At 42.8% G+C, this 23,663-nt stretch overlaps 1 protein-coding gene across 7 annotated transcripts in view; it reads right to left on the minus strand.

Annotated features, from left to right (window-relative positions):
• The window catches only part of MACF1 (microtubule actin crosslinking factor 1), a 324,783-nt gene that overhangs the window by 162,981 nt on the left and 138,139 nt on the right, over nt 1-23,663 (minus strand). For 5 of the 7 annotated variants that reach the window (XM_029947033.1, XM_029947032.1, XM_029947029.1 and 2 more), the window contains exons 4-5: nt 21,613-21,690; nt 17,987-18,079 (exon numbers count right to left, since the gene is read on the minus strand). In XM_029947033.1, the coding sequence (XP_029802893.1) occupies nt 17,987-18,079; nt 21,613-21,690 (171 nt within the window). Of the gene's footprint in view, nt 1-6,326; nt 7,441-17,986; nt 18,080-21,612; nt 21,691-23,663 lie in introns of those variants that run through there. The other 2 variants (XM_029947027.1, XM_029947026.1) reach the window with 1 other exon arrangement.

Consider the following 23,663-nt stretch of genomic DNA (forward strand, 5'->3'; position numbering starts at 1 on the left):
ATCCAACACTTCAAATTAGGAGGTTTATAGTCTGTAAAACAATAAAACGAAAGCTTTCTTAAGTTTTTGGTCTCTTTCTTTTGGTTAACTACTTATGTCAGCTGATTCCAATAAAAGTTGGTATCGACTAAACTAGCAGATGGTGACACAAATTTATTCATCCTAGTTCATGAACTGTATTTTCACTGGGGGCCCAATAACAAGAAAACCTTGATTTATTTTTTTAAAAAGTCAAACAAAAAGAAAATTCCTCTTTTTTCAAGGCTAATTTCCAGAGAGGGGGGGATCTTATTTACCTTCTATGTAGTCATATGTGAGGAGTGGGGGCGGGGGGGTCACATGAAAGAGCTATGCTTAAGGCCCCAAAGAAACAACTATAATATAATAAATAGTAATATCCAGTACATAGTCTTGGCAGAATGGAAATTCGTTCAGGTTAGAGGGATTAAAAATCATACTTAAAAAAGGGTGATTTAAACTCATCCTTGAAGGATGTTATTGAAGACACAAACTAATTCTAGGTAGAAGGAAGATGCCAACAAAGACTGGAAGTTGAAATACGCTCAAACTGGAAAAGATGGCTAAGGGATTGACCTGTTATGCTAACATAGGTAGATTTGGGGCATCTGGGTGGCTCAGTTGTATCTGATTTTTGGTTTCAGCTCATGTCATGATCTCACGGTTTGTGGGTTCAAGCTACATGTCTGGCTCTGTGTTGACAGTGTAGAGCCTACTTGAGATTCTCTCTCTTCCTCTCTCTGTGACCCTCCCCTACTCATATGCTCTCACATGTGCGCTCCCTCTCTCTCTCTCTCTCTCTCTCTCAAAATAAATAAACTTAAAAAAAAAAAGGTAGATACAAATGGAAAACAGACACAGGAGAGAAGCTCAGATAGATTATGGAGAGTTAGAATGCAAGGATGAGGAGTTTGGGCTTTGTAAGTCTATATTAAGTCTCAGAGAACATGACTAGATGTAGTGAGCAAATAGATACTTGATTCTCATGTCCTGAAGCTCCTAACCAACCTCATTCCACTACAGAGATGGCATCGGACTGAAAATTTCCATCCAAGAAGCAGGTGAGGGCAGATGTCTGGCTGGTTAGAGGGATCTAGCCACAGCTGTGTTTATTACCAACATCAGAGTTAGGTAACGATCATGGGGTGCACCTTTCAGCATTCAAATTCAGGGTCTTGAAAAGCTCTCTAGGGAATATGACCAGAATGGAAATCCTAGGTCATAAAATATGAGCATCCTTCAGTTCCACTAAATATTGGTAAACTGCTCTCCAAAAAATAGTTCCACTTTATACTTCTACACACAGGGTATGAAGAGATTTTTCCATCACTCTACATTCTCATCTATACTTGGTATTTTCAGACCTTTTATTCTGATGGGTATAAAATGCTATCTTGTTTGGATATTTATATCATTGGTTACTAGTGACAAAGACATGTGTATGAAGCATCTGGGTTTCCTTTTTTGTGAATTGCTTATTCCTGGGTTTTTCCCTATTTTTCGACTAGGATGTTTATCTTTTTCTTGTTTATTTGTAATGATTCTTTAAATACTACTACTAATAACTACCATTTATTGTGCTTTACTTGTATTAACTCATACAATTCTCAAAATGACCCTACAAAGTATATACTACTCTTATCCTCAATTTACAAATAAGGAAATTATATCACAGAAGTTAAGTAACTTGCCCCAAGGTCCAATGCTAGTAAGTAGTGGAGCTGGAATTCAAATTCAGACAATCTGGCTCCACATTCCTAACCACCTTACTTACACTGCATTTCATAGATTCTGAATATTAATCCTTTTTTGGACTATGCATTTTATAATCATTACCATCATTTTTCTTAATTTACCATTTGAAATGTAAAATTTCAAATATGTGCACAAAGAAATAGAACAGTATAATGAATTCCTATGTACCCATCACCCACTCTCCACCATTTCAACTTATAGTTAATCTTATTTCATCTATGCTCAACCGACTTCACCCTCCCTGATATTATGAAGCAAACCCACACACATGGCATTTCTTCCATAAATACTTCAGTGAGTAGCTCTACAGCATGAAAACTTTTTACTTTTTTTAATTATCATTTTTTAAGTAATCTCTACACCCAACATGGGGCTTGAACTTACAACCCTGAGATCAGGAGTCACATGCGCTAATGACTGAGGCAGCCAGGTGTCCCTAAGTCATGAGTACCCTTAAACATAACCATACCACCATTGTTACACGTAAAAATTCATGATGATTCTTTAGTAACAATTAGTTTTTGAGGGGGGGGGGGCGCAGAAAGAGAGGCAAAGGGAGAATCTTAAGCAGGCTCCATGCCTAGCATGGAACCCAACTCAGCTCCATCTCACAACTGTGAGATCATGACCTGAGCTGAAATCAAGAGTCAGATGTTCAACCAACTGAGCCACCAAGGCGCCCCGTGGTAATAATGTTTTGAAAAAGAAAAAAGTCCTTTTCTTAACCAAAGCTCCTTTCTTTAAAAAAAAAAAAATTAATGTTTATTCAATTTTGAGAGACAGAGAGTGTGAGAGGGGGAGGATCAGAGAGAAGGAGAGACATAATTTGAAGGAGGCTCCAGGCTTTGAGCCATCAGCGCAGTGCTGGACATGGGGCTCAAACTCAAACTGTGAGATCATGACCTAAGCTGGAGTCAGCCGCTTAACCAACTGAGCCACCCAGGTGCCCCAACCAAAGCTCCTTTCTTAACTGAGACTTTAACTGCTGCATTTGTCTACTAGGATCATTGGGTTAATTTTGCTTTCTCTTTGCAATACAAAGCCAATGTTAGTAAAAACAACTCCCTATAATTAAAGGGGAGAAATGAGAAAGGGATACTTATAAATTGAAAAGGCTGAGCCCAAAAAACAATATACCAAGCAATTTCCTCCTCATCATTTCTAGCCCTCAACATTATCTTACTATCACTCAAAATTGTATGGAATCTAAGGTTTCATGGCAAGGACATGAGTATACAGCCATATTCTTCATTCAACAGAACCCACTAACAGTGTGGACAGGAGACTGGCACGGGAGCCAAGGCAGAGAGGAGGAAGGGACTGTCAGTAATTTTCCTTGTTCCAGTAAGCCAGGTAATCTGGCTGCCAGTAGGGAGTCCTCCTGAGAGAAGGCTTGTGCCTGACACTCTGACCCAGCTCCAAATCCCAGTCCACTTATCATTCTGAAAACCATTTTTGTTAGCTGGTCCCTATCACCCCACTTCTGTGTTAACTATTTCCTGACAAGGGAAGTATCAACTATAACAGGTGAACAGGAAACTAGACCATTTGTCTTCTATTACCTAAACCCCACACTCAGGGCACCTGAGTGACTCAGTCAGCTGTGTCCAACTTCGGCTCACGTCATGATCATTATGATTTATGAGTTCAATCTCCACACTCTCTCTCCCTTCCTCTCTTCTTTTCTCCCTGTCTCTCTTCACCTTGTGGGATTCTCTCTCTTCCCTTCTCTCTCACAAACAAATAAATAAAACTTTAAAAAATAATAAACCCCACACTCAGCAAGAATCAGAATCAGCTCCCATTTCTCTCTATCCCTAAAAGAAACAACACCCCCTGTGAAGTTTATGTCCAGCCACAGCCTGGTCCCGTGTCCATCACCCTGGGCAGATCAACAGGGGAGACGATACAGCCTGAGTTATGCAAAGGACAGGCAGCAGCCCAGAACTTGAACTGTTTCCTGAGGAGGGATACTACTCTGACATATTAAAAACAAAACAAGCACCAAAAACCAGAAAAAAAAAATCAAGTCTGTGGAACTGCCAGCTGTCTCCTCTTTAGGAAGGAGCTGGACTGTGTCCAGCAGCAGCTGCTCCTCTGACCCCTGCGTCCTCCCAATGCAATCACCCTCAACAGAGGGAACGCACGCTCCTGTCAGATGCTCTCGCTTGGGGTCTCAACCCACATTTTACAGGAAGCCTGCAGGGTCAGAACACATCACTCTGTCTCCCTGGTGGCTGCTGTCCTCGAGGCCTGTGAAGAGCCTGTGACAAGAGGCAGCTCCCCGAAGTTCCTGTAGAGATCAGTGAGGGCTTCAGGCCTCCTGGCCTAAAGCACTTTCATTCTGAAGGGTTTCACACTTCTCTTGAGAAGGTACTTCTTATCTGTGATACAAGATGGCCAGTCTGTGGTCCCTGCTTCACACAGTGAACAAGGAGCCTCAGAAATGTGTCAGCCACCTGAGCTGACACTCCATCACTGAGCTTTCCAGCCTGGGCTATAACTGAGTGGTCTGGCTGTGCCTGCTCTGAAAGGGTCAAAGGGATGGCATGCCCAGAAAATACGACATACCCATCTGATTCACATACTGAACAGCAAAAGAATCGCACTGCTGTCAATACTGGCAAACTACAGAAAAGGTTTCTCCCGCCAATCTTTTCCTTAAGACTCTGCACAGAGTTGTTCAGAACCTTTCCTTTTCCGTGTGGAGGTCCCATACTAGAAGTGCCATGATTGCCTATGGTCCATTATCTAGAATTGATTTCCATTAGGAGTTCTTTAAAATTGTACACTCTAAACTTTCTGAAAATCTCACTCAATTATAGGCCTGTTTCCTAAAACAATATGATGCCTCCACACTTCAACTTTATTGCTAATGGTATCAAAAGAGCAATCAGTTTAGCGAAACTGCTCTACATGCACTCCATACAAAGAGCTCAAATACTCATACACTTCACCCCAGTAGCCCTCAGTGCTTTCCTTCCCACCTTCTCCTCTCTCTCTTTCTCATTCTCTCTCTCATTCTCTCTGTCTCTCTCTCTCTCATACACATACTTTTATATATGGAAAAGCCTGAGCAGACCTCTTGCCCAACCATATAATAAGTATCTTTCATTTATTTTTGAGAGAGAGAGACATAGCGCAAGTGGGGGAGGGCCAAAGAGAGAGAGGGAGACACATAACCTGAGCTGTCAGCAGAGCCTGACATGGGGCTTGAACTCACAAACTATAAGATCATGACCTGAGCCAAAGTTGGAGACTTAACTGACTGAGCTGTCTAGATACCCCTTAAAAGTATTTTCAATGGCCACATTTCCCTTCAGCTGTTGGGAGTCCCCAAACTTTATAACAACATAGGGCACTGGCATGAGCCTATCCGTGAAGCAAATTCATCCCCCAGGAGGACATTTTAAGCACAGATAAAGCACAAGAGACTGTGTCTCTATTCAGCCCCATGCTGCTGGGTTTGATAAGCAAGGCACCAGTATGGAGGCCACATCCCTGCTCTACAGACCCCAGGACAGCTGCCCACAGCCTGGGCAATGAAAATGCCCTATTTCATCTTTCACCTTTTGCTGCTCTGGGATCCTAAAGTTTTTATTTCTTCTGCCCCAAGAAGCTGATATGCCAACAAAAGTTCTTTAGTAACTGGTGAATTATAACTTTAGTCACCTACACAATCATACACTTACATACCAGACCCTGTGCCACCCAATGTCTTGCTGGGTCCCCTTCCCCTCACAGTATCCAGATCTCTTGAATTCCTACTTACTCCTTGACCCTAGAAGCATTCACAGCGCCCACCACCATCACCACGGACACCTATGCCTCAATACATACCTAATAAAAACTTGTTCAGGCCATAAACAAGTCCAACCAGAACACAAACTTTTTCTAGCCTTGAACCTTCAAACTATTCTAACCCTTCTTCTCTGCATTAAGTTCCAGATATTTCTGTGCCCCTCTCCTCTAATGCTGCAATTAGGAACCCATGGAGGACCAGCCCTCTCCACATATACGAATATGGAATGGGTGTTGTCATTAGCAGTGTCCCTGCAGGAGTGGGATTACATCAACCTTCAAGAGAACATCACTCTCCAGGGAAGAAGAGCAATCACATTGGGGATAGCGGTCACGGCCGGGACCCCTGCCACATTCTCCATGCCTTCTGCATTCATTTAGGAGATTCAGGTAGGCCTTCCCTCATCCACTGCACTACAACTTCTGGTAGCAGGGAGGCTCATAAACAGACCTGCCTGAGAAAGTTAAGTACTACCTAGCACTGCACTTTGAAAGATAACCCTGCCAGATAGCTTGAGTAATTATGCTGCGTGGTTGCCTGGAATCAGGGATTCCCCAGAGACAATGAGACTTGGTTTCAAGCATCAAGGGGCAGACCTGAAATAGACTCCACTTGCAAACCGAGTCACTAACTCTTGGTACGCGACACGGGGGTAAGTTTGTGAAGAAGCACCAAGATCCTCACTACTTAGCAAGCTCCACTCTAGTAAGTTTGACAGCCAGGAATCCAAATGTAAACGTAGCCCACCTACCTCCTCCAGACCCCACGATGGGGTGTGACTTGCCTCCAAAGAAAGGGTACCATCCTCTTCCGAGAAAGATGTGGAGTTCTTTTCAGGCTCTGTGTCTCTAGGCTGGATCCCCCGTAAGTGTGGTCCATCGCTACCATAGCCAGAGGAAGAGGGCAAAACGCTCACAGTCCTGCCGCTGATGGACAAATCACTCTGAGAAGTAGGCAGTCTGGGACCCTGGGGGGGCACTCGACCTGAGTGGGCAGGTTCTGTGCATCTGTGACCTCTCGACTGGTCCGGCAGTGATGAAGGGACAGAAAGTTCTGCAATCCAGGAACCTGTCTGAGGGGCACTGGAAATACCCGCCGTTCCTGCCCCCACACCCTGGCCCCCTGAAAGTTGGTCTGGAGTCCCTGCGCTGGTGGGGTGGTCTGTCCAGGGGAAGGTGCTGCTTCGAAGTCCAAGCTGAGTGCCTCCTTTCCCCACTGCAGTCTCTCCTTGCAAAGGCAGCAGCACAGCCCTGCTGCTGCAGGACGCTGTCCTCGGAAATTCCACCAGTTGGCTCACTGACTTCTCGCAGTTCCTTTCCGCCGGGTTATCAAGCAGGTGAGCAATGACAGTCCTCCCCTCTTGCAGGGAATCCCAGACCCCTCTGGCAACTGATGACTCATTCTCTAACAAAAGGTGAGCAGTCTGGATCTCCCCTTGGAATCTCTCCTTCACCTGCACAATCATACCCTGAGCGCCCACCCCTGAGCTGGGGGACGAGTTCCGAGGCAGTAAAATGTCCGAGGGGGGGTGCGCTGCCCCTCCCGCTCCTTCCTCCTTTTGGAGACTCACTGTTAACTTCGGTAGGGTTTCCGTCTCTTCAAAAACTCTGGTTCCTTCCAAGGGTTCCTCTTCATGAGATACCCCTGGAGTAAGGGTTTTCTTCCCCCTCCACTTCCTTTTGAACCGAACCCTTTTCTTAGGAGATATGGGAGCCTTCTCAGGAATAGCTCTTGAATCTTTCGGCTCCTTAACACAGCCCAGTGAATTTCCCATCGCCTTCCTCTCCTAATCTCATCAAAAACGCAGTTAAGCCGGTCCTGGGATCCCAGAGAAATCCTAACCTTGGCTTCATCGGATTAGATGCACATTTAAAAACATGCACTATGCCGGCAATCCCTCCAATTCTTTCTCCCTCCCTCCCCGCCTCTCTGTCTCTCCCAGCCGCTGCCGATTCAGACAGCCATCTTACAGGCTCAGAGCTGCAACAAGACAAATTCAAAGCATCTCACTGCAGTTCAGAAATCACTTGACCTAAAAGCAGACAGAAACCGGATTGGCTGCAGCTTCCTCTCTCCAAATATGAGGTAATTGGAGCACTGCCCTCAGAAACACAAACAGAAAGCAAAAAGGAGCTAGAAACCAGGGGAGGGGGGAAAACTAGGGAGGGTGAGGAGGAGGGGGTGGAATGTAAGAGTAAAGGGAAAAGGGAGGGGAAAGAAGAAAGGCCATGGAACAAGGTAATGTGAAGGAAGGAGGAGCAGGAAGAGGGGAAAGCAAACCAGCATGCTGCTACAAACTGGGCAGGGAAGGGCCAAGAAGAACCAGCGCTGGGGACGCTGCCATTATCACTGCCCCCAGACTCTGAAAGGAAAGAGATTTCAATTGTTGTGCCAGAGGCCCAGGAGAAAATATCAAGCAATGAAGATCGATGCTCAAAATTTTAAGGTCAGAAATTTAAAAAATATTATAAACAAATTATAACCTGAAGAGAGACCCAAGCCTAGCCTACTCCTCACAGTTAAGAAACACAGGCTTTAAAGATCTAGCCTCTGACAGCATTTATTTCCCTCCTGGCCTTTCCAAAAAGGGGGGGTGGGGAGAGAAAGAGAGATCTATTAATTCTGATAGCCAATGACACAGAGGAGACATTGGGAAATCGGTTTTGAATATTGTGTAAGGAGGCTCTGTAAAAAGGACAAATACAAATACAACGAAGAAGCTCCACCTCTGCTGAACAATAGTTACACAAATGTTCACCAGTAATCATTGATGCCTCCAGCTAACATTTTTATCAGCATCTGCTACGTGCCAAGCACTGTGCTAAACTATGGATTACCTCATTTAATTCTGACAGTAACCATATGGGGTCAAAACTACTATGTTACAGGTAAAGAAATGGAGATTTAAGAACGTTAACTAATTTGCTCAGGACTACACAGCTAGTAAGTGGCAAAGCCAGTCCATGAACTCCTATTTAAGATTGCTAATTTCAACTCCATGTTATGCTATGTTCTAACTGTGGTGGGGATTAGGCTGCCCTCAGTTAAGTAAAACTGGAAGATACCCACTGTTCTGGATTGTCAACCATATTCACATGGGCCAAGGACCCAACACTGGGAGTAAGAGAGGAAATTGCTAAAATGAGGCCCAGATGTTTTTTACTCAAGTTGCAGTAGGGCAGAAGTCTGAATTAAAGGTCTAAAAAGTTGGATTCAAAAATCACCCTGTTATGTCAGTAGGAATCGCCCACCCAATTTTTAGAATAGTGTCTGATGGACAAGATAACACAGCCCCTTGGGCTGTGGATGGAGTGGAAAGAGTCTGTACTTCTCTGCTGCAGCGGTTTACTCTATACCAAAAGGATCCAGACCACAGAGCAGAGGGAAATAGCCTGCCTGGCCCTATGTTAATGCTTTCCACCTCACCTGGAAAACGCCCTGCACAGAAGGAAAGCAGTAGGAAACCCTAAGGCAGCAGCTCCTACATAACTGCTTACTGAGACCCATCTGCCTCCACTGCAATAGGTGCTTCTCCGCAAGCCTCTTCCCACAGCTGAGCGCAAAGCTGCAGCACCATCTTACGGCGATCATAATCCACAGCAAGAAACGAGACCAGGAGACCAGCATGGGAGAGAAACTCAATCAGACAACAGGAGATCATTTAATCAGCAAAAACCCCTAGAGTCTATTCTCTAAGCAGGCACCAGCCTTCACTCCTCTGACAAAGAGAACAGAACTATGGAACTTTTCAGGTGCACAATCCAGGGCCGAAACTTGAATTTTATTTAGGAAATACAAGCAAACCAAATTCCTGCAACTGATCAACTCAGGGGGCAAGAGAGACAGCTGCTTAATCTGACTGCTGCTGACAGGAAGGCCTGACAGAACTTGGCATATTTATTTGTGGGAGCCTTTTATTTTTTAAACTTCCTGTATATGTTGGACAGATCAGGCCTTCATTTCCTTCTGCCCCAGAGGAAAACTGGACTAGAGAAGGAGCAGAGCTTTCAGTAAAAGAGGCCTAGGTTCAAATTCCCAGGTCTAGTCACTTAGCAAAGTAACTAACTTGCTAAGTGGTTCAGTTTCCTTACCTGTAAAAGGTGGATACCACCACCTGTGGAAGTAGGTGAGCGAAGACCGATGAGGTAGTGCCTATAAAGTGCTTGGCTCAGTGCCTGGTCTACAGTAAATCCCTTTTCTTCCCATTTGTTACTTAGGCAATAATATATGAGACACTCTACCATCACCACCACTAAGGTCCTAAAAGACTTTTTATTTTCCTGAAGAGGCTCTGAGGAAAGTAGATATGTTCTAAGACCCAGTTGGGTGTTTGTTTTTCTTAACAGGGGCTCTGCTTCCACTGTTTCACTAAGTAAGTTAACTCTGATCATGAAGACTTCGCCCTGTACCTTTTTTCTCATCTTGCCTGAGCTCTGAACACAGGGCCTGCTGCCTTCTGGGAAAGCAGCTGACCAAGGGCGACTAAGGAGAGACTGGGCACAGACTCTCTTCAGATCTTCTGCTTTGGCTTTTTCTGGTTAATTGTTTACTGCCCACAGCTCTTACATGGAGACAGCCAGAGTGACTGAGTTCATTCATTCATTCCACAAACATGAATAATGCTTTATCTATAGGCCAAGTGCTAAGTGCCATAAAGTTCACAAAAATGTAAACCTCCTATCTACCAGCGAAAACCACTTCTTAACCTTAACTCCCCTGAATTTTTTTTTTTTTAATTTCAGAGTGCTAGGCATATCCTTGTATTTGATAAACATTTGAGATTCGGAGAGCTAATTTTGTCAGATTCTGACTTTCAGAATTTATCTTTTAGAAAAATGATAAATCGTAACATTAATACAGGTTTGGACAAAATCAAAGGACACAAAATCCTATTATTAGGATCTGAAAGTGTAATCCAAAAATGTCAGTAGGATTCTGTTTCAGTTGCTCATGTGAACAGCTAGTGCTGGAAAATAGCCATCTGGTCTACCTATCTCCTAGCTTTGAGATGATCAAATTAATAAAATATGCATTCGCTTAACAAATGTTTATTGAGTACCTGTTCTAAGCCAGGCGAAGAGAACAAGAGACAAAATCCATTTTTAAGCTGGCATCCTACTGCAGAGATCCAGACGGCAAACAAACAAATGTTAAAACAGTAGTGTTATCCAACACAACATTATGAGTCACATACTGCTTCTGAGAGTAGTTTGGCAAAATAAAGGAAAAGTGTATGTATGACCTAATAATTCTAGTCCAGATACCTATCCAAAAAACCCACTTTACTATAGGCATAAGGACACATGTACACAGATGTTCACTGTAGCAATGAATGCCTTCAGTACAGAGCCCACTTTGGATCTTCTCTCCCCCCTCTCTCTGTCCATAACCCATTTGTGTGCACGTGCACTCGTTCTTTCTCTCTCTTAAAAATAAACAAACATGCAGGGGGGGATATATAGAAGACAGGATCTATATCAACTATAAAAACGCATAAACAACAGTACATATTGTTTATGAATACCTCATCTGTCATAAAGATATAAAAGCATACATGGGAATCATCTACATCAACGTCAGAACAGTATTTACCTGGGGGTCAGAAGGAACAAGAAAGTTGGTTGTACGGGAAATGTTTCATTAGCACCAACAACAGGGACTGTAATGACTATTTTACTGATCCCCTAACATTTGATAGCTCTACTCTACATTTCTATTTGGCTTTATGTAGTAGGTATCCTTGGTGAGAAAAGCTAACAGATACTCAATAATAAAAGACTAGAAAACCGCAATAATACATAGCTAGCAAGAGACACATCATATTCTCACGGATGATGAAGCCTCTAATATATAACCCTTTATCAGCCAACCAAAAGCTTTGTAAGAAGAGAACCTTCCCCACATTCCCAAACACGAGGCGAATACAGACAAACACCAAGCCATCAAGAACAGCAAAGAAAAGGAATTAGTAGTTAGTTGCATCTAAGGAAATACTCTGGCAGCAGAGTTTCCCATGACAAAATGACAAAATAGTTACTTAGCTATGCTGAAATAGCAAACAAAGGAATGCAGGTGGCCAATATGCATACGGACGACAGACTAAACCAAAAGTTATTTTATTTTCTGTAAAATGGGTAACAGGGCAGGGAACAGTGGGCTAAGTCAAAAGCCACAGTAATTATAAGGTCTGTTAATAATTGTAACAAGTTGCTACCAGTCATTGCTGCTAACTATTGAGTACATACTTGTTCCATCTCCCTGGCTCATACCTCTCTGATTCTTTAAACCTCTATCAAGCTATTTTATGGTGCATCTCTTCTCACACGCCTGAATTATTCAGTTGAACCTGAGTTCAGTCTGTGTCTAGTTCATTTTGTATCTCCCACAGATACTTAAGACTCTGCGGGTAGCTGGTCCTTGCAAATGTTTGTGGAATTCAGTTAAAGAACACATTTTCCTGGGGGCACCTGGGTAGCTCAGTAGGTTAAGCATCCAACTTTCAGCTCAGGCCATGGTCTCACAGCTTGTGGGTTCAAGCCCTATGTCAGACTCTGTGCTGAAAGCTCGGAGCCTACTTTGGATTCTCTGTCTCTGTCTCTGTCTCTCTCTCTCTCTCTCTGCTCTTCCCCCACTCATTCTCTCTCTGCTCCTCCCCTACTCATTCTCTCCCAAAACAAATAAAACATAAAAAATATATTTTCCTGTAAATTAAAACCACAAGAAGATACCTTTTCACACCCACTCTGACAGTTGTAATCAAAAGACAAATAATAACAAATCTTGACAAGGATATGTCAAATAACAGTCCTCACAGGTTGCTGATGGAATGTAAAATGGTACAGCCACTTTGGAAGACAGTTTGGCAGTTTTTTAAAAAGTTTTACATCAACTTACCATACAGCCTAGCAATTCCACTTTAAGGTATATATCCAAGGGAAATAAAAACATACATCCACACAAAGACTGGTACTCAAATATTCTTATCAACATAATTTATAGCAGCCAAAAAGTGAAAAAGACCCAAATGTCCATCAATTGCTGAATAGACAATATATGTGGTACATCTATATAATAGAACAGTACTCGGCAATAAAAAGGCATGAAATACTGATACATGCCTCAATATAGATGACCCTCAAAGTTTTAACGCTAAGTGAAAGAGGCCAGACACAAAAGAGCACATATTCTATGATCCCATTTATGTGAAATGTCCAGAAGAGGCAAATCTATAGAGAACAAAACTAGATTCGTGGCTGCCTAAGGCTGGGGAGGAGTATGAAGGGGGCTGTAAATGGGCAGGAGGGTCTTCCAGGTATGATGAAAATGGTCTTCACATTGGATTATGGGGAGGTTGTAGAGCTTGTAAAAATCATGGAATTGTATGATGAATATGGGTCAATTTTATGGTGTATAAACCTCAGTAAAGTCATTTTTTAAAAAGAATGTATTTTCCTAAAATAAACAATAAATGGCAACAAAAAAAGTGTTTTAAAACAGTCAGCAAACTACATGAAAGGAGAAGAAACAATGGAGAGGGCAGGTCCGGAGGCTAGACTTCTCTGAGGACACTTCACACACACTTTAAAAATTTCCCTTTGGAACAACATAGATGGTCTATAAAATGTAAAATAAAACTGAAAGAGGAAAAGCAATCCCTAAAAATTTGGATGCAAATTAAAACCAATGAACCTAATTTTGTACTGAATTAATAGTTTCACAATACAGAAATTTTTTCAAACGACTTTAAAATATAATTATCTCCTACATTCTTAGGAGATATACATAAAGGACAATGAAAACTGCAGAGAAATCACAAATTTCTTAGGGTGCCTGGGTGGCTCAGTGGGCTAACCATCTGACTCTTGACATTGACTCAGGTCATGATCAAGCCCCGAATGGAGCTCTGCACTGATAGGGCTAAGCCTGCTTGGGATTTTCCTCTCTCCCTCCCTCTCTCTCTGCTCCTTCCCTGCTCACACCTTCTCTCTCACTCAAAATAAATAAATAAACTTTAAAAAACCCACAAACTTCTCAGTAATCATATTGTTAATAATAACACTGAGATTGTTGTTTTGGTTCAAATGCATTACATGTAATATGTATATGTGATTGTATAGACATCTATGTGTATGTAGGTATACGGAAAAGGGAATAAGTAATACGTTACTGTTGTTAGGATCAAGATTTTCAGCATGAGAAAAAAAGATATAAAGTCAAAGAAGTTAAAATAAAACTATAATTTTGGGGTGCCTGGCTGGCTCAGAAGAGCATGTGACTCTAGATCTCAGGGTCATAAGTTTGAGCCCCACATTAGGTGTAGAGATTACTAAAAAAATAAATAAATAAATAAATTTTAATGTGTATTTTAAAATTCATTTTTGAGAGACAGAGAGAGGACGAGCAGGGGAGGGTCAGAGAGAGACGGAGACACAGAATCTGAAGACAGGCTCCAGGATCTGAGCTAGCTGTCAGCACACAGCCCGATGCAGGGCTCGAACCCACGAATCGCAAGATCATGACCTAAGCCGAAGTCGGACGCTTAACAGACTGAGCCACCCAGGCACTCCTGAAAAAACTTTTTTAAATAACTCTAATTTTAATTTTGAATGAGAGATAGCAGTATAAATTCATGATTTTTTAAAAAAGAAAAACATACTTATTGGCTAGCTCTGTCTACAGAAAAACTGACCAACCTAGTAGCATTTAGATTGTGGTCAATAAAAGAATAAGAGTTTCTTTAAGAAATTGCAAATTTCAGGCCTTGGACAGGAAATACGCTAAAAGAGTCTAGAACATCTCATCACAAGAAATAAAGGAGATTATCAAAAAGGACAATGGAGATCATGCCAAAAGACTCAGAATCAACTTTAGGAAGCTCTCATTGACCAAAGATGGAGTTATTTGAGCATTAGGAAGAATGATAGCTGTATTTGATTGGAACATATTTAAAAACCCCTGAATCATAAGTGATACTAAGAAAAAAAATGAAGAAACTTTCATTTGTTTCTTTGGAGAATCTTAGGGAACCAATTAATTACACTGAAAACTAGTAAACAGAGGGAGATCTTTGTATCTCCCCTTTCCTAGAAGAGATATCTCTCAGGGTAATTGCTGAGGTGAAGTTCTTTATAGAAGTAATCCAGCTAAATAATGAAAAAGGAATGAAGGAATTTAAGTGGCACCATTTTGCAACCTTTAAAAAGTAGGCACCAGCATGGAGCCCAGTTGAGGGGCTTGAACTCATGATTCTGAGATGAAGACCTGAGGTGAGATCAAGAGTCAGATTCTTTACCTAACAGAGCCACCCAGGAACAACTTCTAATGAAATAGTGGAACTAGCAACAATGATGAATAGTTGCTAAAACTATTAGGTAAAGTCATAATAGGGGAATGCGTGGATCAGGCTGATAATAGCTAAACCCACATGTTCAACAGCAGAAATATACAACTCAATATCATCACCCTTGCCTTCCACATCCTCCTTAAAGGAGCCTGAATGTGACTGAGCCTCAGGTTTACATCTAAAGCACCAGCTGATAAGCAATACAAGAGAGGGATGAAGACATCCCAGAGATGATATCGACATCTTTACAAACCTTAAAAGACAAAACCCTGATTTCCTCAATGGCTTGTTGGAGGAGTAGGAGGGATTTAATGCAATGTAGTAGACTTTGTTGGGATTCTGATTCATACAAATCAACTATTGTATTTTTTTAATGAAGGAACTTGGGAAATTTGAACACTAATCAGATATTTGATGAGATTAAGAAATTATCAAGTTTTACAGTGTTATGATAGTGTGCTTAAATTAAGACTCTTTAGGGGCAGTTGGGTGGCTTAGTCAGTTAAGTGTCTGACTTTGGCTCAGGTCATGATCTTGCATGTTGGTGGGTTTGAGCCCTGCAACAGGTTCTGTGCTGACAGCACAGAGCCTGGAGCCTGCTTTGGGTTTTGTGTCTTCCTCTCTCTCTGCCCCTCCCCCATTCATACTTGCTCACCCTCTCTCCCCCTTTCTCTCAAAAATGAATAAACATTTAAAAATTTTAATTAAGAATCTTTATCTTTCAGACTTACATGCTGAAATATGTACAGATGAAATTACATGAAGTTTGGGATTTCTTTCAAGATACCCTACTAGGGTTTGAGGAGTAGATTAGAATACGTGAAATAATACTGGTCATGAGTTAAGAATTGTCAAGATAGGTGATAGGTACATGGTAGCTCTTCACACTGTTTTTTTTTACTTTTATAAGTGTTTGAAGGTTTTTATAAGAAATTTTTAAAGAAAGTGAGAGTACACATTTTCCTGATGGAGCTGTTCAGGGAAATAATGGTTCCATTATCTCCATCTCTTCTGTCCCAGCAAAGTTTTGATTAACCAAGTCAGTTTTTATTTCTTGGCCTATGAGTCTCCCTTTTAAAAAGAGATTTAATTTCAGTAAGGATAAATAGAGAGATAGTATAGAGTCCTCTTACCTCACACCTATGAGACCAACACTGGGACTCACAGTGGGGACAGGTTTGTGGCAAAAATACAAACAACCAAAACAGTTCCTCTGATGGCAACAACAATGATGGCGACGAATATGGTGACAAAACTTTTCTGTTCTTAGGGGCTCTAATGGGATAACTCTAGTACTCCATGAAAGCTCAACAAAGCTCTTGCTTCCACCCTGCTAAAGCACACCTGCTAAGTCCATGTTCCTGGTTATCCCTATATCCAAAGCATGCCTGAAGACACCCTGTGGTTGCATAAAAATACATGTTACTTCCACACTTTCCACATTGCCAGCACTGGCTCCAAACCAGAGCCCCAAGAAATAAGCCCCAAACTCATAATTTTCTCAGGTAATGAGAAATGGCAGGACACCCGCTAGTCTGCTTCTAACCAGCAGGTGGCACTAATGCTCCAACTAGGATAACAGCCACTCGGGTCCCTGGAGTCCTTGAGCTATTTATATTAGCCTTCTTTTCTTACCTGCTCAAAAAGTGCTCCCTCTAATCTATCAGCTTCATATACAGGGACTGTGTATGGGAGAACTGTCTGAAAAACAGCTTTGTTTGGCAGGACTAAAACGATTCAAGATGGTCTTTTTATAAAAATAAGGCTGTACTTTTCAAGAGCAATTCAGACTTGAAAGGGATTTGCCTTCTTAGGAAGGGAGCAGACAAGCCTGTGTGACCACGTGAACACGACCCAGATGCCACTGCTCTTGAGTATGATGGAAGCAACAAGCTTGTGCTTACCAGCCCATATGCAAACCCAGCTGCTGAGGTGCTTGCTGTGGACTAAATGTTCGAGCCCCCTCAAAATTCGTGTTGAAGCCCTTACATGCAAGGTCATATTTGGAGGTGGGGGCCTTTGAGAGGTAATTAGTTTCAGATGAGGTTATGAGAGCAGAGCCCCCATGCTGGGTACATTTGTGGGATGAATGCCCTTATAAAAGGATGAAGAGACCGTGAGATCTCTCTCTGCACCCACGCACCAAAGAAAGGTCACATGAGAAGATAACCAGGACTAGGGCCCCACCACGAACCTGACTATCCTGACAGTCTGATCTCGGACTTCCAGCCTCCAGAACCATGAGAACAAGGCATTTGTAGTTTAAGCCACCGAATCCATGGTACAGGCATACCTCATTTCATTGTGCTTCACTTTACTGCACTTCAAAGATACTGCATTATTTACAAATTGAACATTTGTGGCAACCCTACATCGAGTAAGTCTATCTGTGTCATTTTTCCAACCACATTTTCTCACCTGTGTCTGTGTCACATTTTTGTAATTCTCCCAATATTTCAAAATTTTCATTATTATATCTATTACAGTGGTATATGATCAGTGATTATGGGTCTCTGAAAACTCAAATCATAGCATTTTTTAGTAGTAAACAATTTTTCAATTAAAGTCTGTACACTTTTTTAAAAATACAACGCTGTTGCACACTTATAGACTATAGTCTAGTGTAAACATAATTTTTTATATGCACAGGGAAACCAAAAAATTCATCTGACTGCTGTAGTGTGGTGGTCTGGATTCAAACTGCAGTATCTCTAAGGCCATCTGTATTCCATTATAGAAGCCCAAACTGACTAAGACAGTGCTGTAATTAACCAGGCTTGTTTTAAGATCAATAGAGACGAGGAAAATGATCCCAAAGAGCCAGTTTTGACCCAACTGAGCAGACTTCTAACAACCTGCCAACACACAAACCAGTGAAAAATCCCATTTCAGCATGCAAACAATCAGGAAGTTCTGGGCTTAGGCCACAACAGCTCTGTTCCCAGGCCACTCCCACTCTCACCCTTGTTCATGGCCATACACAGAGAAGAAAGGCTTGGGCGCTAACCAGGGGAGGCCACACAATGTCCAACTCAAGGAACAGTGAGCCCAAACTTCACAGGCCCTACCTGGAAGTGCAAAATAATGGTCCAGATCAGGCCCAGGGTCAACTTGGGGTTGCCATCTGTGATGTCATCATTGCGAATATTCACTAGTTTCACCTGGAAAAGAAACAAAGGCTGATCTCAGAGCTCTAGGACTTTTGGTTTTGATTTCACTTTTGCAGATTTTCACCCTTATATCCAATTAAACTGTGTGTGGTATGTGGGTGCACGTACAGCTCTGAGTCTGAATGTCTGTATTGATGCATAACTACCACCGCAGTCAGGATAATAGAACACTTCTGTCACCCTGAAAAGGTGACCTCATGCTACTCCTCTGTAATCACACCCTGCCCCGACCCCTAATTCCTGCCAACCACTGATCCATTCCCCATCTTACTTGTTCTAGAATTTCGTATGGAAAGAATCAGACAGTATGTAAGTTTTTTCCACTCAGCATAATGCCCTGGAGATCTCCATCCTTGTTGTCCCAGGATCACCCATTTGCTCCTTTTTATTGCTGAGTAGTATTCCATCATATCAACAGACTCTGCTGTGTTTGCCCATTCATCCACTGAAGAATATTAGGGCTGCTACCAGTTTGGGACAGTAATAAATAAAAAGCTCCTAGATTCATGAGCATATGCTTTCATTTCTACAGGGTAAATTCCGAGGTGTGGGACTGCTGGGTCATAGGGTGTATGTTTAACTTTATACAGAACCGCCGAGCTCTCTTCCAGCATGATTGTACCATTGTGCATTCCCATCAGCAAGGCAACCTTATAAGCACACGGTATTGTAAGTTGCTTTTTTATTAAGTCATCACAGCCCTCATTTATTTTTCTTTCTTTTTTCCTCTGGGAGTGAGTAGCAAGCTCCTCTTCCTTACCTTTTGGCCTGCTCTCAACCTCCATTTTCCCTCCTCTACTGAAGATACCCACACCTGCCCACGCCTTCACTCGCATCTGCTTTTACCCATAAAATCTCATTCTAACAACACAATGTACATAGACACACAGGCCCTATCTGCCGCTAGGGTGACCAACTGTCCCAAATGCTGGTAACAGAGTTCCTGGGGTGCAGGACTTTCAGTGCTGAAACTGTGAGTACACCAGGAAAAGCAGCTCAGCCCCTGTGAGCCTCTTCTGTCAGACCCTCACGGAGTTCCTGTTCAATTGTGACAAACTGCCCTTGAGCTGGCCTTCCTTTATCTCTTCAGTTGAACTGAAATCAGTGTGTCTCTAAAGAACTCTGGTGACCTCACTTCTCCCCTATACGAACAGTGACCTGGTACCACAGGCTAAATTCTGTGTCCCTCCAAAACTCATATATTAAGTCTTAACACCCATTGTGATGGTATTTGCAGATGGTGCCTAAGGAGGGGATTAAATCCTGAGGGTGAAGCCCGAATAAAAGAGACCCCAGAGCGGTCCCTTCCCGCCCACTCCCACTGCCCGCCCCCCCGCCCCCGCCATGTGAGGACACAGCCAGAAGACTGTGGTCCAAGAACCAGAAAACAGGACCTCACCAGGACACTGAATCTGCTGGTGCCTTACTCTTGGACTTCCTGGTCTCCAGAACTGTGAGAAATACATTTCTGTTGTTAATAAGCTACCACTGAAGTATTTTTGTTACAGCAGCCTGAACAGACTAAGACCCTTGTATCTCCATCTCCTCTTCTGTATACTGTGGGTAGGAGAGGCTACCCTTCTAGATGGAGAATACAGTTTTCTAATCACCAATCACAGACCCACAGCTGGAAGGATGTGGCATTAGCCACGTCCAAACTCCTCAGCCCCACTCCTATCAGCTTCCCCCTTCTATTCTGAAGTCTACTTTGCGAACCACCTTCCAATCTCTACTAATCTTTGACAACTTTAGCACCTAACTCCTAAAAGTGACAATCTTATTAGCACTCATCTCAATGACCCAAATATCACCCCATCTGCACAGTTCATGTACCTTCTCCATTCTGAGGACTTTTACTTTTCCTCTACTTTGGACACCTCCACAACTAAAACTTAGACCTCCCCATTAGCAAGAGCTGCTCTAGAGTTCTCCCTACCCTTTTCTGAGTCTGCTGTTCTTATCCGTACATACTTTAATTTGATCATAGTAACCAAATCTACCCTCTGTCTTTATTTAGACTTGTAGCTAATCGATTCTTCCCAATCTCCCTTGGCTATTAAGAACCCCCAGGGTCCCTCCAGCTCTACACACAGACATTTCCAATTTTGCTTTCTCCAGTACTCTAAACACTGCCTCTAATTCCCCCACTACTTTTCATTTGTCAATTTATTTCAACAAATATTTATTAAGTGTCAGTTAAGGACCATTCATTATGCCAGGTGATGAAGAGAAAAATGTGGAGAAAGATCCCATTCCCAGTCCTCACGGGGCCTACAGTGTATGCGAGCAAAGAGAAATAATAAAGTAGTAGATGTTATTATATTGGAAGTAAACTGCTCTGGGAGTACAGAGAAAGAGAATTTCCCAAGTTAATGAGAAATACTGGTAAGAGTGATGAAAATGAACTAACTCTAAAAATATGCATACCATTCAATGTCCAGCTTGGCCAGAGTGATTGCCTGGCGCCCGAGGCTAGACCGATGTCTTCCACACGGCTGGCTCCAAGCAGACAAACTCTCTGACCCTCTCATCCATCTTCCTTTCTACCACACATCACCCCTGCGTCTTTATCCCTCCCTCCTTCCTTTTCCCTGTATCTCAAGGAAAGGGACATTTTGCTTTTCTTTTTCAAAGATAATCACACCAGCTGTGCTCAGGATCTTACCCTCAATCCCTGAATTTATTTTCATCCATTAGAAAGCAGGAGGTGGGGTGGTGTGAGGGGAGACAACGTATAGAAACAGCAGGGACAGTGCAGGGGCACTGAACTCCCCAGCAGGAGGCCTGAGTGGAAGTCCCAGCTCCACTCGAGCTTGTGCACTCTGGGGCAGGTCATTTCACCCAGCCAGATCTCACTTTCCTTATCTAGGAAATGAAGACACTGGGCTGGACCCTCTCTGTGGCATCTCCCAGGGCTAATATTTTGTCACTGTCAGCACTCCTCCTCACTCTCATTTCTGTCTGCCCCCATTCACTGGCTTCTCCTCCTAAAACATGTGGAAAACTTATTTTTCCCTTCCTATATCCAGGCCCACTGAACTCCAAGTGCTCTCCTGCTCTACTCAGACTGTTCTCAAGTCACCAATGCTTGACATGACAGCCTCAGACCCCATGTGGCACCAACACGATGGCCAATCCTAACCAGCCCCTCATCTACTCTTCAGGGTCACGTAGCATTCTGGTTTTCCCTCTTCCTGGATTACATACTTTTTCCATCTTCTTTGCCAATTTATTTTTCATCTTCCTTTTGATCCCCACCTTAGGTGGGCCCATAAGTTTCGATCTTTAGCATCTTACTCTTCTCTGTTAACACTCTTCCACTCAGGAAGGCCATAAGTTCTATGCAAGAACTACCAAATGATTTGTCCAGCCACAATGCAATTGTTCACTAGCAAACAAGACTCAGACTGGGCCAGTCATATGTAGCAATTACTGAGGGCTCACTAGGAGAGCTGAGAACATCCCTAAGTTGGGTCAATGCCAATACTCCATGGCAGAATAGGGAGAGCATAGAATAATCTTACCTGCCGCTGCTTTAGGAAGTCCAGGGCAATCTGCACATTCTGCAGCCTATGAAAACGCATCCTGCCCTTCTCCCGGGGCTGCAAACAAACAAAAGAGATGGTAATTTTAGCTACGCCAATTTACCCATGCAGACCCCATCCTTTTTCATTTCAGGGACTGAAAGACCACACAGAATTCCTCATGGTGGAAGCCAGCCATGGGAGCATTACATAAAGCACCCCTCGGTGGCGGGGCCTGTGTGTGTTTTGCCATGTTCTCGGAGGCCTCCATGCTTGTTTACCACCGTGCGTCTCATGAACACACGTTGTGTTTGGACTACTTGTGCTGAATCAGTGCCACAGCTCCTGTGCAGGGTCTTCTGCGGGCCATGTACAACAGAACCTGATTCTGGATGTGCGGCTAATAGAAACGAGACTCTGACTCTGTGGCTCCTAAAATCACAGTTAAATACTATTTTAAGGGAAGGGCGGAAAGTCCTAATTGCATATCGCATAGTAATTAGAGCCAACCTTATTAAAAACCTGGCAAAAGAAGCTAGAGGTAGCCAATTTTAAACCAGGGAATGAAGAGTTACACATGCTCAATAAACAAATAAAAAACTAAAAAATGAGAGTCAAAAATCAGGAAGAAAGCTATTTTCCAGGCAGATGGGTGTCCATTTAGGAAAGTCACCTTGGACCTCAATAAGAAATACCGAGAGCAACAAAAACCTTGATGATGTAGGGCCACTCAACAATGATACTCTGAAGAAAGGTATTTCCTGTTAGTCTCCACCCTGGATGTCATACCGCTGGAGAGAAGCTCATCTCCATCCCATGCCTATGGCACCCTGTCCACTGCTCAGTTACTATTCATCCAAATGTGGCTGAAATTGGTGTGCCTTGACAGCATGCAGCGGGTGGCTATCTGTCTCTGGGACCTTTTCTCCGTCTCATCTTCCAATGTTGCATTTATTTTACTAAAATTGGGACTGAAACATCACTCTTACTAGATTATATATATCCAACTCATTTGTAAATGTCAAAGCGGTACTGATTAAAGGCTGATGAATAAGGTAGCTATGAGGCTGGGTGCTTGTACAGAGGCAATATCGCCCCAGGTTGAAACACACAAAAGGTAACCAAATGCATTATAACGATAAGGGGAGAAGCAGTTCTCTGGGTACCCCCAACATTTCTAAGCAACACTCCCAGATGAGGATAATCTACAGAGATGCTGAGGCCTTTCTGGGCCACAGGATAACTTCTCACATCAAAGGTTTCGGAAAAATCCTTCTAGCAAGAACCTCTTTCCAATCATTTCAGCTAAACTACTTGTGAACATGGCTTTGAGGAAGACAGAGCCTATGAAAGTGAAGAGTTCAAGGCAATGGGAAGGGAGATTGAAGAGGTGAAAAATGACTTTAAGAGGACAGGAAGTAGGAATATAGCCTAAACCCAGTTTCTGGAGAGATTATGGGCTATAATTTAGGGCCCACACAGGAAATGCTCTTCTCACACACTCTTTTATCTTTACTCCTTGGTACTCCCCACCAAAAATAAATACCCTAAAAACATGCAGGTTAAAATCTCTGTCCTCTACAGCAACTTGAGATATTATTGACCAAGGCAGCATATCTCCATGCAGTGAGTGGTTTGCAAACAACAGGCTGTTTTGAAAACAAATGACATGGTATGTGGTGAGAACCTGGAGGCTACAGAGGGTGGAGAGACAGAGTGAGAGTTAGTCTGAAGTGTGGAGCTGAAAACAATTAACTGTCATGCCTTCAGCTAAACTTTCCACAGTTCTGCAATCCAGACTCAGACGAACACAGCAAGGCCACCAGAGAGCTACCGGTTTCCAGGTCACAAAAGCTCCTGACACCTCCAAACGCCATTATTCTTTTTGTGCCAACCACTCTCAGATAAGCAAAACAATTGCCACTCCAGGATCATCTAACAGTGGCAAGAGGCACAATTAGTTTTAACCACTTTCTTTGGGACCAAAAACCCCCAGGTGCAGCGGGAAGAAGGCTATGGAGACCTTGAGAGCCTCAGACTCTCTGATGGCC

This window comes from Suricata suricatta, chromosome 8 (assembly GCF_006229205.1).
Source record: "Suricata suricatta isolate VVHF042 chromosome 8, meerkat_22Aug2017_6uvM2_HiC, whole genome shotgun sequence".
NCBI classification, from domain to species: domain Eukaryota; kingdom Metazoa; phylum Chordata; class Mammalia; order Carnivora; family Herpestidae; genus Suricata; species Suricata suricatta.